The sequence below is a fragment of the Colletes latitarsis genome, chromosome 9, assembly GCF_051014445.1.
Source record: "Colletes latitarsis isolate SP2378_abdomen chromosome 9, iyColLati1, whole genome shotgun sequence".
Taxonomy (NCBI): Eukaryota; Metazoa; Arthropoda; class Insecta; order Hymenoptera; family Colletidae; genus Colletes; species Colletes latitarsis.
This window is the reverse complement of record NC_135142.1, coordinates 17,403,749-17,420,300: the sequence shown is the minus strand read 5'-3', so window position 1 is coordinate 17,420,300 and position 16,552 is coordinate 17,403,749. Positions and strand designations below refer to the sequence as shown.

At 37.9% G+C, this 16,552-nt stretch overlaps 1 protein-coding gene across 3 annotated transcripts in view; it reads left to right on the top strand.

The window, feature by feature from the left end:
• Positions 1 to 16,552, top strand: part of LOC143345741 (mannosyl-oligosaccharide 1,2-alpha-mannosidase IA-like) — an 831,836-nt gene that overhangs the window by 590,980 nt on the left and 224,304 nt on the right. For all 3 annotated transcript variants that reach the window (XM_076773117.1, XM_076773119.1, XM_076773118.1), the window contains one exon: positions 816 to 1,031. In XM_076773117.1, the coding sequence (XP_076629232.1) occupies positions 816 to 1,031 (216 nt within the window). The remainder of the gene's footprint in view (positions 1 to 815; positions 1,032 to 16,552) is intronic.

The window sequence follows — 16,552 nt, the reverse complement described above, 5'->3', positions numbered from 1 at the left end:
ACAAAAATCCAAAGCCATTTTAAAGAGGAAGCTTTGCCGCTAGCAACGGTGGCTCAATAATTAATAAAACCTTCGTAGTTTCGGAACTGCACGCGTTTAAAGTTTTAGTATTTTTAATGCGCACTAATAGCTTTTTCTAAGACGGAGAGCGGAATTTTAAAAATGACCCTTTCATTTAAATTACGATATCTCGAAAACGGAAAGTCGGATTGACAAAAAACAAAAACCATTTTAAAGGGGAAGGTTTCCCGCTTCTAACAGTGGCTCAGTTATGGAGAAAACACAAGTAGTTTCGGAAGTGCACGCTTCTAAAGTGTAACTATTTTGATATGCATTGTTAGACTGTTCTAAGACAGTGGAAACTAAAGATTCTCTCGTTTCGTCTTTGCTATACATACATTTCCTATTTACATCGGAAGCTAACCAGAATTTAATACCAAATTTTGTCCAGTTTAAATATAAATCATTCAGCTAGTCAGGTAACTGGTGGTGGTACGCAAGAGTGATTACATATTTTTCTCAGAAAACAAACAATAAGAATAGAAGTGAATATCGTAAAATTCATTGCACGTGTATTATAAGAAAAGTCGTGAAGTTAAATGACGCTAAAATAATATTGCGTGTTAGAAATTCTAAACGAAATTTAAAAAATGGTCATTTGACCGGTCGCAGTAAGTTTAGTGTTAAGTAATTTGGAGGGTCTTAAACCCTCGTACTATTAATACTTGAAAGGAATAAAGAACATTTCCTAAGCTGTTCGACAATAATAATATTTGGAAGTCCAAACACTCACCAGTTGCTATTTGTTTGTACAGATGATGAAGCATGGCTGGGACAATTACGTGAGGTACGCCTGGGGGAAGAACGAGCTCAGGCCGATCTCGAAACGGGGTCACAGCGCGAGCATCTTCGGTGCATCGAACATGGGCGCGACCATCGTCGATGGCCTTGACACCCTCTACATCATGGGTCTCCACGACGAGTTCAAGCAGGGCCGCGACTGGATCGCCGAGAACCTCGATTTCGATATAGTGAGTAGAGATTTTTTACTATCTTACGAACTTGCTTGTTTCGCGTGGGAAATCGTAACGTCGACGAAGCAACGTGCTCGAACGCTGGCAGGTCGACCTCAAAGACGGAGACCGTCTTTGTCCCACTTTGCGAAGGCGTCTTTAGACCCAATTTCGACGTCAGGCGACTTGACGCTTTGATTAGAGGCATGGAAATCATTTTAGCGTGTTGTTTTAGCGCCGATGCGACAACGCGAGGTCGCGAATCGAGATTTTTGACGGAGGCTTGTTAATGTTTTACCAACGGTTCTGACGATCGACAAATTTTCACAGTGCAGTATATTTAGAATACCTTTGAAAAATTACGTCTTGACTGCAAATTCAATTTCTTACGTACGTTTCATGTAATATCAAATAATAGAGAATAACAGGAAACGTGTATCGTAAAACGTGTTATATTTATAATTTAAAGAAAGCTGACTCTTGAACGTATCGTAAGCAAAATGGTCAGTAAATTAATTCTTGCTTCGTGTATTTTAAAGCTTGTAATATCCTTTGCGTAACCGTTTGAAGCTTATGCCGTTCCACTCGGTTTCTTTTCAAAGGGATTTAATAATTGAAAACGTTTTCAAAAATGCAGTTGAAACTGTACGTGAATAATTTCGCCGCTACGAATCGTTCGCTGCTCTATATCGTAAATTAAACACGACGTAGCATGTTTTGCCGTGTCGATTCTATGCAAAATAATTTTTCGACAGACGCTTTGAACGCCAAAGTCGTACGAAACGCAATTGGGAACGATTTAATTTTAAACGACGGTGATTAAGCAGCTTGTAGTAGGTTGTGGGTATTCGATGAACTGAGAGAAATATACTGGATCAAAGAGAGAAAATGGACGAGGAAATAGCAAAAACAGGAGATTCTCCGTCAGAGGATCAGATCCCACGAGGATTCGACGTAATCCCTCGAGGATCAAGACCCATTAAGCTGGTTAATCGAGACATCACTGTGTATTCATTCTTCTTTCTTTCATCGATGCGTCACGAATATTCATTATTCCAGGAAACAGTAATAAGTATAATGTTATAAACGTATTAATGTTTATTTATTTAAACGAATTGGTCGAAATGTTGGTCGAGAAAACATTGTCTGTTTACAGACTGATTGTTGAATGTAGACAGTTTGTCAGTAACGTCATAGCAACTCCTTAGCATTATTAAAGTTTAAGAAACGAAGATTCCGTCGAGAGGAATCTTGTCCTTGTGTGTATCTTTACCTTCCCTACGATATTAATATCAACATTCCATTACCAGTCATTGTATTTCCACGATTTGTGAATGGAAAATTCTTCGGTATAATACAGTTGTGAGCATACCATAAATATCGAGATACATTTTACAGAAATTATGACATTCTAGGCTAGAAATGGGCATCGCAAACTTGGAAATTCTGTACGACTGTAATTACGCAAACATCCTGTATAAAAATTTAAACTCATTTTCAATTAAATACACAATTTATAATCCCGTTTTATCGTACACCGATTGTATAATCAATAAGAACTGTGGAAACTTCTTTGAGCGCATAGAGTCAAAGCAAATGTTAAAATAAGCATAGAAGACAGCATAGATAATAAAAGTTAATATTATTATCAAATAGAGGATGAAATTCCCTTTAAAATGAGCATTCATTCAAGTCGATAGCTTAATTAGTTCTGGAGATATAACGATTCTTGTTTCAAGACAATGAACTTTCACTACGGCCTTGGCAAGGTCGTTGACCGCACGTGATCGTAGTAAATAGTAAATACTACGTCACTCACGTGGGAGAGAGAGAGGTCCAAGGCGTTAAACGGAGACGGAGGTAGCGAAATATAAAAAAATTACTCATTCATTTAAATTACGATATCTCCAAAGTCAAAAGTCGGATCATCATAAAACAAAAACCATTTTAAAAAGTAAGCTTTACCGTTTCTAATAATGGCTGAATCATACAGAAAACATGAGTGGTTTCAGAACTGCACGTGTTTAAAGTTTTTGTATTTTTAATACACGTTAATGGACTTTTGTAAGACGGTGAGTGGAATTTTAAAAATTACCCCTTTATTTAAATTACGATATCTCCGGAAAGTTAGATCGTCATAAAACAAAAACCATTTTAATGGGAAAGCCTTGCCACTTCTAACAGTGCCACAATTATGAAGAAAGTACTAGTAGTTTCGGGACTGTAAGTATGTAAAGTTTAATTATTTTTAATACGCGTTATTAGACTGTTCTAAGACAGTGGAAATTGAAGATCTTTGCTATACACGGTGTTCGGCCAGCCCTGGAAAAAATATCAGTGGGAGATTTTAGAGGCCAAAATAAGACGAAAATCAAAAATATAAATTTCTTGACTGAGGCTTCATTAAAAAGTTATTAAAAAATTAAATTAAAAAATTTCCAATCATTCTGAAAAAATTATTTTTGGTCGCGAGGCTCAATTACAGTCCGATTTTGTAAATACACACACCCCTGAAATCCTATCCACTTTCGGGAAAAAAATTCGAGTAGGTACTGTAATTTTTAGACGAAATTAAAAAATTCCAAATCATACTAAAAAAATTATATTTAGCTACAGGGGTCGATTACAAACATTTTTGGTGAATAGGCATACCCCGAAATCCTACGCACTTTTGAGAAAAAAATTCCTTACCAGAAATCTAATGTGAAGCCAGAAATTTCATGATAATCTTTAAAATGTCGTAACTCCTGAACGGATTGCAGGATTTTCATTTTTCAAAATGCAAACAACGTGTATTTTAGTGGAGATTATGTAGAAATTCTAACAATATTAAAAAAGTTGTTCCTTGACACCGTAAAGTAAGGAAAACCCCCTAAAACTGGTCCAATTTTCAAACGACCGTAATTCCTACAATATCTTATTGAAAATCTTATTGAAATTTTTTTCTGAAGCAGAACCCATGTATATCTACAAAACAGTATTAGAGAACTTTTCTGTAGAGCGTCAAACAACTTTATTAAAAATGAAAAACAAATTTTCAAGAAAAATCGACGGGGGTTGCAGAAATTTTTCGGCTAAAAAGAAATTTCAAATCATTGTGGAAAAGTTATTTTCGATTGCGGGAGTCAATTAGAATAACTTTTGATGAATAGACTTACCCCCGAAATCCTAACCACTTTCTAAAAAAAAATCAGTACGGGCGGAACTTTAAACGTTAGTAACTTTTTAACGAAGCCTCCATCAACAAGTTAGTATTCTTGATTTTCGTCTTATTTTGGCTTCTAGAACCTCCCATCAAACTTTTTCCCAGAGATGGCCAAACACCCCGTATATTTCCTATTTATATCGGAAGCTAACCAGAATTCGATACCAAGTTTTGTCCAGATTTTTCCAAAAAAATATCCGGTCGTGGTAGGTTTAGTGTTAAATTTTTCTTTCAGTTTGTAGGCGTGGCGCTAATGGACTCCTAATACCTAACCTTATCCAAACGATCTCTGTTTCGTCTTGCAATGTCCAAAGAACCAACATCTTTGCCAGCCGTTTCGAAAATTCGTATTATAAATACAACTCTGGAGAAACTCCAACGAATCGTCGTCTCCCTGACCCAATAACCCGACGAAGAAGAGCAATTCCAAAGAGGAGGATCGTTTAACTTGCTCGAGTCGATTGAAGTGAAACAACCCGCACCGCGGACCGCTAATAATTCTCGTTCCGCCACGGGACGTTCGACGCGACGCGTCCTCTCGCGTCAGGGATTAACAATCCAGGGGCAGACCTCGTTAATTAACTTAATCGTTATGTAAATCAGTGTCCTCGGTGCATCTCGCGGAGAAAGGGATCGCGAACGGGGAATAAACTTCGTTCGAGCGTTTTCGCCGGCAGACACCGGTCCCATAAGCACCAGCCAGCAAACTTGGCTCGGTTTATCCGAACTTGGTAACAGTCCTGTTACTTCTGCGTCCCACTGAAACTCTCCGTTACTCTAGCCTTCTCGGGAACACCCGCGTTGTAGAAGAGAGTATTCCTAAGTAGATAACTTGCCGTATTAACCGGTAACCGCCCTGTCGACCGGTCCGGGAATTCATGCCTCCTGTTTCGCAGCTGTGCGTTAGCTACCAACTCCCCAACTATAATTGCATCCTTAGTAATGAAGAAGGAGAGTTCTTTGGTAACATTCGTGGACGGAACAACAGAATTACTCGAGACGTCGACGTAGAAATTGGTATGAATTGGTGTCTAATCGTGTTTAAAATTCCGAAGGAATCGAGAATGGGTTCGACGTTTCTGGTGAAATTAAAAGGGACTTTTACGATAAAAGTACTTGGAATAGAAGTTTCAATGCGAATAGATAAATAAAAATTTGAATAAATACTGATACATATAAATGAATTTTATAAAGCTCCAATCTAAGATACGTAATAATCTCATGTAAGAGGATTAACATGCGAGAAGAGTTATGAAAATTTATCCAGAATTTATAAACTTTTATCTCGTTTCTTATAAATTTTTATTTTAACTAAAACTTCTATTTACCTTTTATAATCGGAACTTTTGTTCCGTAAACTTTTATAATAAAAGTTTCGTTTAAATTGTTTCAAGGGAACTTGTTAAAAAAGTTTTACAACTGTTTCAACCCCTAATAGAACGTGACATCGAGATCGTAAAACGACATCGTCTAAAAAGAAGACTATGATCATCGGTAGTTTCTAAAATGCATAAATTTTGTGTTTTTATAGAACGCTCGTTGTCGAGTTGTTCGGCAATTTATACGCCACCATACTTTTTATAAAAATTCGATTAACGACGGGCTCTCCCTGTTCCGTAAAAATTATTCATCGTCGCCCGTTTTAATTACGAAATTAATGGACGCGTGATAACGAATACTAAACGCCACGAATTGAGTTTCTCTTAGTCGGTGCGAGGATCCTGTATAAACAATTTGGCGATCGTTCGAATCGTTCCGAACTGATGCGTCGTTTCGTTTATTAAATACCGATCGAACGGTTCGCGCGAATTTACAAAATTCCAACGACGCTGGAATTTAAGACGTTTCGTGACAAATCGATGGGAACTCTAAAATATTTGCCTTCTTCTGAGCGTATTCTCGCTTGGAAGGGGATTTCGATTCTTGGCGTGGATAATAGGACGTTAAACATTTTCTTGGTTCATGCCAACCGCAACTATTTATGGTGGATTCCGGTAGGGATAACTTCTCGTATTAGTCACTTCGCCGCGCTAGAGAACTCGTGCGTGGAGACTGATCGTTCATTCTTCCCAAAATTTCTCGCCTAGTATTTCACATCTGTGCAATTCGCTCGAGGGATACTGTTGAACGTCGTAGGCGAGTGTTCGGTCAGTGTATAGTGGGTACACCGTTCGATTAGAAGACGTAATCGAATCGCGTTGAGACTATGTGATTCTTACAGTTAATCGCCGTTATAATTAAGTCCCCGTTATAACTGAATCAGTAGTGTAGTAGAGCAATGAGGTAGTCATTCGTATTCATTATTGAGGTAAGAGTACGTAGAAATACGTCAATAATAACGTTTAGATGCTTTTGAACAAGCAAAAACACAGCTGTTTTACAGTGAAACATAATAAAACTCACAAGGAACGTTCGCGAACGCTCCGGCTTCGATTTTGATGAAACTTCGTACACTTATAAAGCAGCCAAAAATAATCGACACGTATTTTTTTAGCTGCGGTAACTCGAGTTTAAGGGGTGAAACCACCCCTTGAAATTTTGGCTCGAAACGGGTATCTCGAAAACGGAAAGACATACGAAAAAATTTTTAATGGGCGAGGTTAATGGTTTCTTATGTATAATAACATGGTGTTAAAAAATTTAACAAAATACAATTTGTTTATAACAAACAACAAATTTATTAACTTAATTTTTCATTTTATTGAAATTTTCATAATGACAAAAAATGACGAGCATTTTATTCCAAATCTATTGATATGTAACATTTTAAAATTGCCTCTTACAGTTTCGCAGATTTTTATGATTTACATCTTGCGCGCACATCCACTATAGTAGTAGCTGTTCTAACTTTGATTTTAATGAAGCACTGTAGGTTTGCACTAAATTATACAGTAACAAGTAACAATAACAGTAACAAGTTTCCTAACAGCAATGAAAAGATTAATTGTTTTTATTACCCACTTATGACATCGTGGCAAAGGTGGAGCGATTTATAAATTATAAATACATACAGTGTGTATAGCAATTACTCTATGTAGTTTCGATAATAGTGATACTCGTCGAAAAAATGTTTGAAACATAAAGATTTCTTACACCATGCGAAAGAAAATCGAGGTCAATGCAAGGGGTGATGGTGCCTAGGTTGTAAAAACATGCTGCTATTTTCTAAATTTGTGAAGGTTTCTAGTGGTCAAATGTCGTTATGAATGCAACAGGTACGTTCGGTTGGAAAAGGATGTTCAATTATATTTTAGTAAGACGTAACAAAGCACAACAATTCAATTTAAAATAAAATTAAATGAAAGATCAGAGAAATGATATTTTCTACTCGCTTCTTAAATAGTCTGGGAACAAACTATATTGTGATCAAAGAAAACAAGATAGTAACAGCGTAGTAGCGGATTTTGCTAAAAAAAGCTCCCGTTTTGTCGCTACGGACAAATGCAATTTTCGAACATCGTAATTTCGAGCTCAAACATAATAACAGATTTTCAGTCGGTGCGGAAGTTGAATCGCGAAATGACAAGAACAAAAGCCACCGTCCATTCCATTGAACCGCGTAACTAATCCCTCATTGTATTTGAAATTCAAATGCCACGGGCTATTTCGGGCAAAATAATTTTTGCGCAGACAAAACCACTTTGAAAACTTGAACAACGAACACATCCAGCAGCATGAAAAATATTTGTTGACTCCATTTTATCCGACTGCCGAAAATGTCTCGCGTTTGTTGCAAAAATAATTTCCTTCTGCTTTTCGGAGAAATAAAATGAAACCGTGTATTATCCAACCTTTCGAAACCTCCGTCAACGACAAACAGAATCTCGAATGACGCGATGAAATCTGAATTTAACGAATCGAACCGAATCCTTCTAAGGATCGTTGCTTAAAAGCAAAACGTTAGTGTTTGGCGTGACCAGTCGCGATAACCGAATATTTCTTCGGTTCCGCTTCGCGAATCGTAACAGATATGAGATTGGACCCCTCGAGGTTCTCCTATTTCCGGTTATGGATGCTAGTTCGTTTCCTTTATTCAGTGGTTTCCTCCTTTTTCCTTGTCTCGACGGATAAGATGCGATAACTTGGCCGTGTATCGACTTCTATGATATTCGAAACAGTCGGTTGGAGGGAACCCATCGGTCCAGGATTCCGAGTTGCGATCGAATTTTGATAATGCACTTTCTTCGAGAGGAACTACGTAGTCTGTCGCTGTTTATTCGTTCTTCTCTGAAAGGATATTCATAAAAACTGTTGGGCATGGTACCGAATGCAATATAATATGATACGATGCGTGTAGAAAGGTTTTTATGTAACCAAAACGGAGCAGAGAAAGCATTTTCTGAAAACAATTTTACAAATAATAATAAGAATAGCTTGTTCGTTGCTATATATTCGATAAGTTAATATACGAATAGTTTACCTGTGGTTGCCAGTTTTAGAGAATATTACGTAGCGTTGAATTTCAACTTTAACACTAAATCTACCGCGACCGGTCAAATGTCCGTTTTTAAATTTCATTTAGAATTCCTAACACACAATATTATTTTAGCGCCATTTAACTTCACGACTATTCTTATAGTATACATGCAATGAATTTTACAATATTCACTTCTATTCTTATTGTTTGTTTTCTGAGAAAAATATGTAGTCATTCTTGCGTACCACTACCAGTTATCTGACTAGCTGAATGATTTATATTTAAACTGGACAAAATTTGGTATTAAATTCTGGTTAGCTTCCGATGTAAATAAGAAATATATGTATAGCAAAGACGAAAGGAGGGAATCTTCAGTTTCCACTGTCTTAGAACAGTCTTACAATGCATATAAAAATAGTTAAACTTTAGAAGCGTTCAATTCGAATGCCCAACAATTGAATTATTTTACTTAATGTTGATTTTTACTAAATTGGTAAATGGAAATCAGCTTTTCTTTAAAATATTTAAAAACTAATGATCTAATGAAGGATTACATAAATTTTGAAATTATTACATCGACATGTATTAAACAATTATTAGTTTGAAGTTGCGGAAGGTTGCAGCGGCCCCAATAATTCGCTTCAGCGTTAAAAAAACGAAACCGTAATATATCGGTTTAAAAAGTAGCTCGATGCGGAACCACATGGGTTATCCGATACCCTAGAACGTGACCATAGCGTGAACACCGGTGTGCACTGAATAATATTTGACTAGGTCGTGACTGTAACAGAAAGGTTTTTTTATCTAGTCGAGTATCGTTCCATTTGTAGGTTTATACAAATTGATAACATTCGCGATTGAACGAACGAAACCGAGAGCTACGTACCGAAGTTGCAGAGTTTCGGACTTAGTATTATTTCCGGATAAAAAATATTAGTTTATTAAACCAAAACTGTTTAAATTAAATGCTGGATCCCATAATATCCATCGCGTGTTGTGTTATTCGTAATTTCCCCAATTCTCTAACCGTGTTGTAGAAATGCTGTGTTATAGGAAAGAGAGAAGGGGGTTTTCCACAAATTCTCTAACCATGTTAGAGCAAAACTGTGTTGTAGAAATGCCGCATTATGTGGAAAATATCTGTACGTAATTAACACATTGCCTGACAAATTAAATTTATATTAATTTTTCACGCTGTTCTTCATTTTGTAGTATTAAAGAAATTGCTGGAAATAATTTCCTTCTGCAAAGATATATGTTTTGTATCGACGTTTCAGAGGTTTTCGAAGACGTTTATTGCGTATGTTGACGCATGTTGAGAGGAGAGATTTCACGATAAGGAACTCTGCCCACGCGATATTAGAATAAGCCATCCTAACATGTCTGTCTTAATTGTCGAACGTTTAGACAGAAATTGATTTACTACGACGTAAGCTACTTTCAACGTCAATATATTTAATATTTACTTCCAATAAGAAAAAGCGTTGACAGTGTTCGTAATTCTACGTATGACAGTTGTTCATATAAAATTTTGAGACCTATGTTTATACGGTCTTCTTTCGTCTTTAGGGAAAGTAGAATACACGAGAAACTTAGCTATCTATTTCAAAAATACCTTGATTTTACTAGTAATTTTCTATTCGTCTTTAACAAACTCGTATTTCTAATATGCTGCACTTTGTCTATCAGTAAGCCATTCCTATCATTTTATAGTTTAAAACTGTTTTGTATATCATATCTCAAGTAAAGGTTCCTGCTAAAATTTTTATACTATAATATAACAAAAATGACTTGCTTTCAAAAACCCAAAACAAGAGGTGCAAAACGTTAATATGGTTTGATTAAGAACTACAATCTCCAGTACTCTGGTTAGTCTGATAAATCACTGTTTCTTTGCACGTTACACTCGAATTCCGGACAGAGACATTCGCTGCAGCCCAATATAGATGTATTATTGGGTTCGCCCCTCCCCCTTTCCTCCCGTAGTATTTTGCAACCGTCGCTTGGCAACGATTCTTCCACGCAACGAACACCATCGTTCGTTTCGAAAGTCGAAAGGCTGCAAGGTTCGATATATACATTTTCTCGAAGCTTCTCGACGTTACAAGATTTAACAAGAGAAAGAGAAAGAGAGGGGAGGAGGAAGAAAGTGGATTAAAAAACACGGTCGAAGGGGTCGTTGAAGGTATTAATCTTCCGGTGGCTATCCGGTGCAGCGCGTCGACCGAACCGAAATCAATTTCAATGCTGCACGTATGCAAAAGGGATACGGCCGCATAAAACGCGGCCGCGGGTGAATACACCCGTACGATATATATTACCTTCTGCAAGATTTATAAAAGAATGAAAACAGTGCGCGGAGGCTGGACAGGAGGAGGGGGGGGGGGCACCTACCAGTGGCCAAGGTGGGAACCGATCGCGAACGGGTTATATGGACTGGTCCGCGATTCGGACGGGCGATAAATTCGACGAGGAAGCTGCACGGGCCTAACCGTCCTGTGTAAAACGAAAAACCGCCTCGTATTATGCGCTAGCCGGGGCCCACGTGAACGAAATGGGAGGCAACCAACACCAAATCCGGCACCTGACGCCACTCTCTCCAAAAAGCACGCACCATCTAATCACTCTTTCTCATCTTCAGGCTAGCATGTCGAATCTCTGCGAGGCTTAGAGTAATATAATCACAATTTAAAATATTAAGAAATGTGTTTGTGGACCTGGACCTTTACGAGGGTTAATCGCGAGGTTGATCCTCCTCGAGTACAAGCAAGCTTGGATAGAGTATATCAAATAACTCAACTTGTCTATCGTGTTCTATAAAAGTAGATACATGACTCCTAGCGAATGATCAAACAAAGTACAGTTTGCAGAGATGTATTGCTCGTCTGCGAGAAGATGGCTACTTCGTTTGTTCTGTCCATTGCATTCCTTTCGCCAGCCAACTTCTCGCGGATGCACAATACACATTAGAGTATTTAATAAGATGATGTTAGTGTCTTTAACGACTATACAGTTAAGAATTGCTAGAGCCAAGTTACCAGTTGAGCAACTTTCATGATTCATGACTAAGAGAAGGTTGGTTGTCGAAATCTTGCCATTCATTCATAAGTCGTTACAAGGTATAAAACGAGTTTGACAGCGTTAGTTATTAACGTGGTCGTTGCTCTGTCGCGTTGTTTGCCGACTATCTTGTTTCGTGGAACCAGTATTGAGCATCGTCAAGGCTGTGAGCGAGTCGTGAACAGTCATCGATTGTCAGTTGTGAAACTATAGCAACCTAGGAAATATACATTTCGCTGTAGCCTTTTGACAATAGTGAGTTCAATGTTCACTTCGTAGAATCTCATTCCTTTTACAAAATATTTCAAACATATTTCCCAGATGCCAATAGAAACAGTTTTGGTTGCTAAGTTACGCCAGTGCAGAGCAACTGTTCGTTCGTTTCTGTTGATGCTACTCTGCATATTTCGTGCACGCATTGTTCCTGGAGACACTGCGTGCACCGAAGTCGTTGGTGCATTTTTAATGAAGTCCCTTTCTAGAAGAGTCCCGCCGTTTTCGGTGCCTTTGTGGCCAACTGTGGACCGGGCACGCCTGCGCCGGTGAATTTTATTTTATTTGTTGGCCTCGAGAGACACCTACTGCCATTGAATGTCGACCTTGCCGCGCCCGACTATACGAATCGTCAGTATATTTCGAAATTACGAAATAACGATCCCAGCGTCTACGAGAAATTCCCTTCGTAAGTATATCGTTACCAAACGCTTTTTCCAACCAGGCCAAGGTCTATATTTTATTATATTGATGGATGTATGTAGATTATAAGTGGTCAAATAATTTATTTTTATTATCTTTCAATGGAAAAAATTGAGACCCTGCAGAACTCTGTATGGTAAACAGGAGATACAGAAATCGAAAATCAAATTTTATAACCGTTTGTCGTACAGAGTTCCTGAAGACTCTAATTCTTTCGTTAAAAAATAATAATGGAAAAGAATACATTGCGCAAAAGTTGAAAGAGCGTACATTTGTTTGTATATAGTTGTTAACAGCTGTAACACTTAACCGCCTCATTTCTAAGGATTAAATATTCAATGAGAGTGTATTAATTATATTTAAACACGCTTCGTGGAAATTGCCATGAAATATGTGACAAAAATGAGTGAAGAATACAGTATTTCAGGGTTAATCAAGACCAATCGCGAAGCCCATCGCCAGCCCCGATTCGAGGTAACCTGGCCAAATGGCGCGTCAGTTTCGTTTATGTTCTCAAATTAGTCGGACGATAATCCACCGAACGACCGCCGTGGTTCAATAAGAAAACGCCCGGAGACGGCACACCAGGCGATAATGAACTCCGACGATTCCGGTCGAGTGACTCTGCCCACCAAGTGTCCGCCCCGCTCGAGACTGGCGGAACTGTGGCCACGAAATCGTCTCGAAGCGATAAAAAGAGCTTATTACCGCGACTACCAAGGGCATAATGCCGCGATTAAACCGTCCAATTTCCCATTTTTCCCTCGTTTTCGTCGTTAAGCGTTCAACGTTGACGCATAGAATTTTACGGCCCTGATAATTGAGGCGACAAACGATCTTTTTCGTCGAAATCGACAGCACTTGTCGCTTTAGCAAATGGATATTTTTTTTAGAAAAAATAACATCAAGCATAATAATTTAGGAGACGCTAGAACAAAAGTTAAATTCATTTTAAATGAAGTTAACATACCTAGAACGTTTCTAGCAGTTCTCCACAATCGTCACAATATTTTCCACATGTTACTCTATTATAAGTCATCGATCATTTTCGTAAAGAAACTATACGCGTATAGTTTGAATAACGCTTATCACGAAACGTTGAACAGTTGATAAATTACAACCTCGCGATCGCAATGAATTGCAATCCTTCTGGCGTAGTATAAAATGAAAACATCATAGTACCGGACACGATTGTAAAACAACAATCGATCGGCGGCCACGATCGACTGATCGTTAAGAAGAGAAATGACATCCTCAAGCCATGTTAACACAAAGGATTCAAGCTCGTTCGATCCTCTCGGGGTCTTCTCAAAAGAGTGTCACGGCGTCGTAATTCAATATCGATATCAATACGCCTACTCGTGTCGATTCATTCGACTTCGAGGCTCGATAACTCGCGTTCGAACCGTCGCCGTCTTCCTCGCAATGGACGAGATACAGAGTGTTTCAAAATCATGTAAATTTTCCACGGTGAAGAAATAAAGAATTCCATGATAAAATTGTGACTTTAGACGACTACCAAATACACTTTGTTCCTTTTATTCTAGCTCGAACGGTAAGTACACTCGTGTCTATTAAAATTATCTTTGATTTTTCTATTTCAAGCGAATGTAAAACTTGTGTTATCACGAAAAATTTAAATACCCTTGTTCTATAATTATATAATGATTCTCTGTTTTAAAAACCGTATAAAATCAACACCTTCATATCGAGAATACTTTTTAGATTTAAATGAGCCTCGAAGTTTTGGGGGATGATGCCCGTAAGATCTTCCTGTCTCTTTTTACAATTTCTACTAGCCAGCAAAGATTGTATCTACAGTTCTGGAGCACTCTGTACAAGTTTGCAACCGGTTTCTCCGGATTGCGTTCGAGAAACAGTAAAAGTGACAGAGTGTCGTTTCGCAGCGCGCCAATATTCGATCGGCTTCTGATTGAAATATATTGAACGGATCTCTCATTCACCGTCCGTTTTCGTTGTTTTTCACCCGATGGATACGTTTGTTGCTCGCTTTCATTGTTTTATACCGGTTTACGGCAGATGGAAAAGGCTGTAAATTTCTTTGCCCCCCCTACGAATGAAACATGTATCCTCACGGGGACAGAACTAAAACAGTACGCGCGGAATGAAACAGGCCCCTCGAGCCGTATGAAGCGAGTTTGGCACGTTTCTCCGAAGTCTGGTCATTAATAAATCCACGTGCTTGCAAATTATCAATGAAATTTTTGAACTCGAAAATCCGTGGACAAAGAATTTTTACAAGAAATACATCGGTTGTATAATGTTTAAATAATAGAGAAATTCTAACGTTGCATATTTCTGTTCGATACACTGATTTTTAAAAATCAAAATACGATAAAATTCCAATTATCCAGCATACCCGGGACTGGGGTAATGTTGAAAAATCAAATATGTTGGATAATTGGACTGTACCTACATATGAAATGATTAAAACGCGAAATATAATCACAGACGAAGTGTACGAGTAGACCTTATATCCAATGCATCATTACAATTTTCGTGTCATTCGAAACATTACCAACAAGTTACAGATATGAACACAAGAGGAAGTGAGAAAGAAAATGAAATTGCGGAAACATTTCTGGCCACACATTATTATTTTCAGTAAAAAATTTTTTTCTCGAAAATGCGTAGGATTTCGAGGGTATGTCTATTCACCGAAAATGATTGTAATTGAGCCCTGCAACCGAAAATAATTTTTCCAGAACGACTAAAAATTTAGAAAAACTTACCCTCCGTCGATTTTTCTTAAGAATTTGTTTTTGATTTTTAATAATTTTGTTTGACACCCAACAGAAAAGTTGTATAATACTTTTCTGTAGGTATCCATGAGCTTTACTTCAGAAAGAAGTTTCATTGAAACACAGGGTGTTCGGCCACCCCTGGGAAAAATTTTAATGGGAGATTTTAGAGGCCAAAATAAGACGAAAATCAAGAATACCAATTTGTTGATGGAGGCTTTATTAAAAAATTATTAACGTTTAAAGTTCCGTCCGTACTGAATTTTTTTCTCGAAAATACGCAGGATTTCGGGAGTATGTCTATTCACCGAAAATGATTGTAATTGACCCCCGGAACCGAAAATAATTTTTCCAAAACGATTTGAAATTTTTTTTTCCCGTCGAAAAATTTCACACCTTGTCGAATTTTTTTCTTGAAAGTGGGTAGGATTTCGGGTATATGTCTATTCACCGAAAATGATTGCAATCAATTTTTTCAGAATGATTTGAAATTTTTTACTTTCGTCGAAAAATTTGTCCACCTTACTACCTGTCGATTTTTCTTAAAAATTTGTTTTTAATTTTTAATAAACACAACTATGAATAATACAATTTATTAATAAAAGATATGAATTTGATTTGATAAAAAATATGTCACTGCTGAATGCATGCGGCTTTGACTTCTTTGTTTGTGTGAAATGTAATCCGTAACATTTACCGAAAAATAGTCGGGGTAAATATGCTAGTTAGTTCGATCATTCGGAATGACCGAAAAATCAAAACTCTACTGTAATAGGGAATACACTTTCTTTCAGATTTTAATAATTAACATCTCGATTCGAAATTTGTAAAATTAGTATTCGTGATTTTTACATTGCATAAATTCGAATTCTAGCTCCAAATCGTATACGCGTAAAGGATTGCAAGCGTGGCGCTGTGCAGCCGACAATATCAGTTAGTTCCAAGTAAATCGGTTCAATCTCGAGGATTGTTATCCGTAATAATACTCCGTGTCGCGAAAATCTCGAGAATCCCTGGAAGATCTCGGGTCTGGTTAAAGGTAAACCGCGCCACGTCGATCGTGGCTGGAGGAAGAGGAAGAAATCCAATCGGAAAAAGGGCCAGTCTGCGGAATGGGATTCGATGGAAGAGTCGACGTGACCGTAACACTCGTATCGCCGATCGAACCAGCTACGAATCCCTGTCTGGTCGAATCGTGTGCCCACACAATCGGTGTCGGTTAGCTATCGACTGGTAGGCTGACCAGTGGATACGTAGGCAGATAGGTAGGCAGTCCAGGTAGGAAGGAAGGACATCGAGGGATCGGCAACGCTTAGAGCAATCAGTTATGCCATACAGGAGGAGGAGGGCTCCCTAGACTAGCAATTTTGCGATAGCTCACCTCGAAACGACGCGTAAA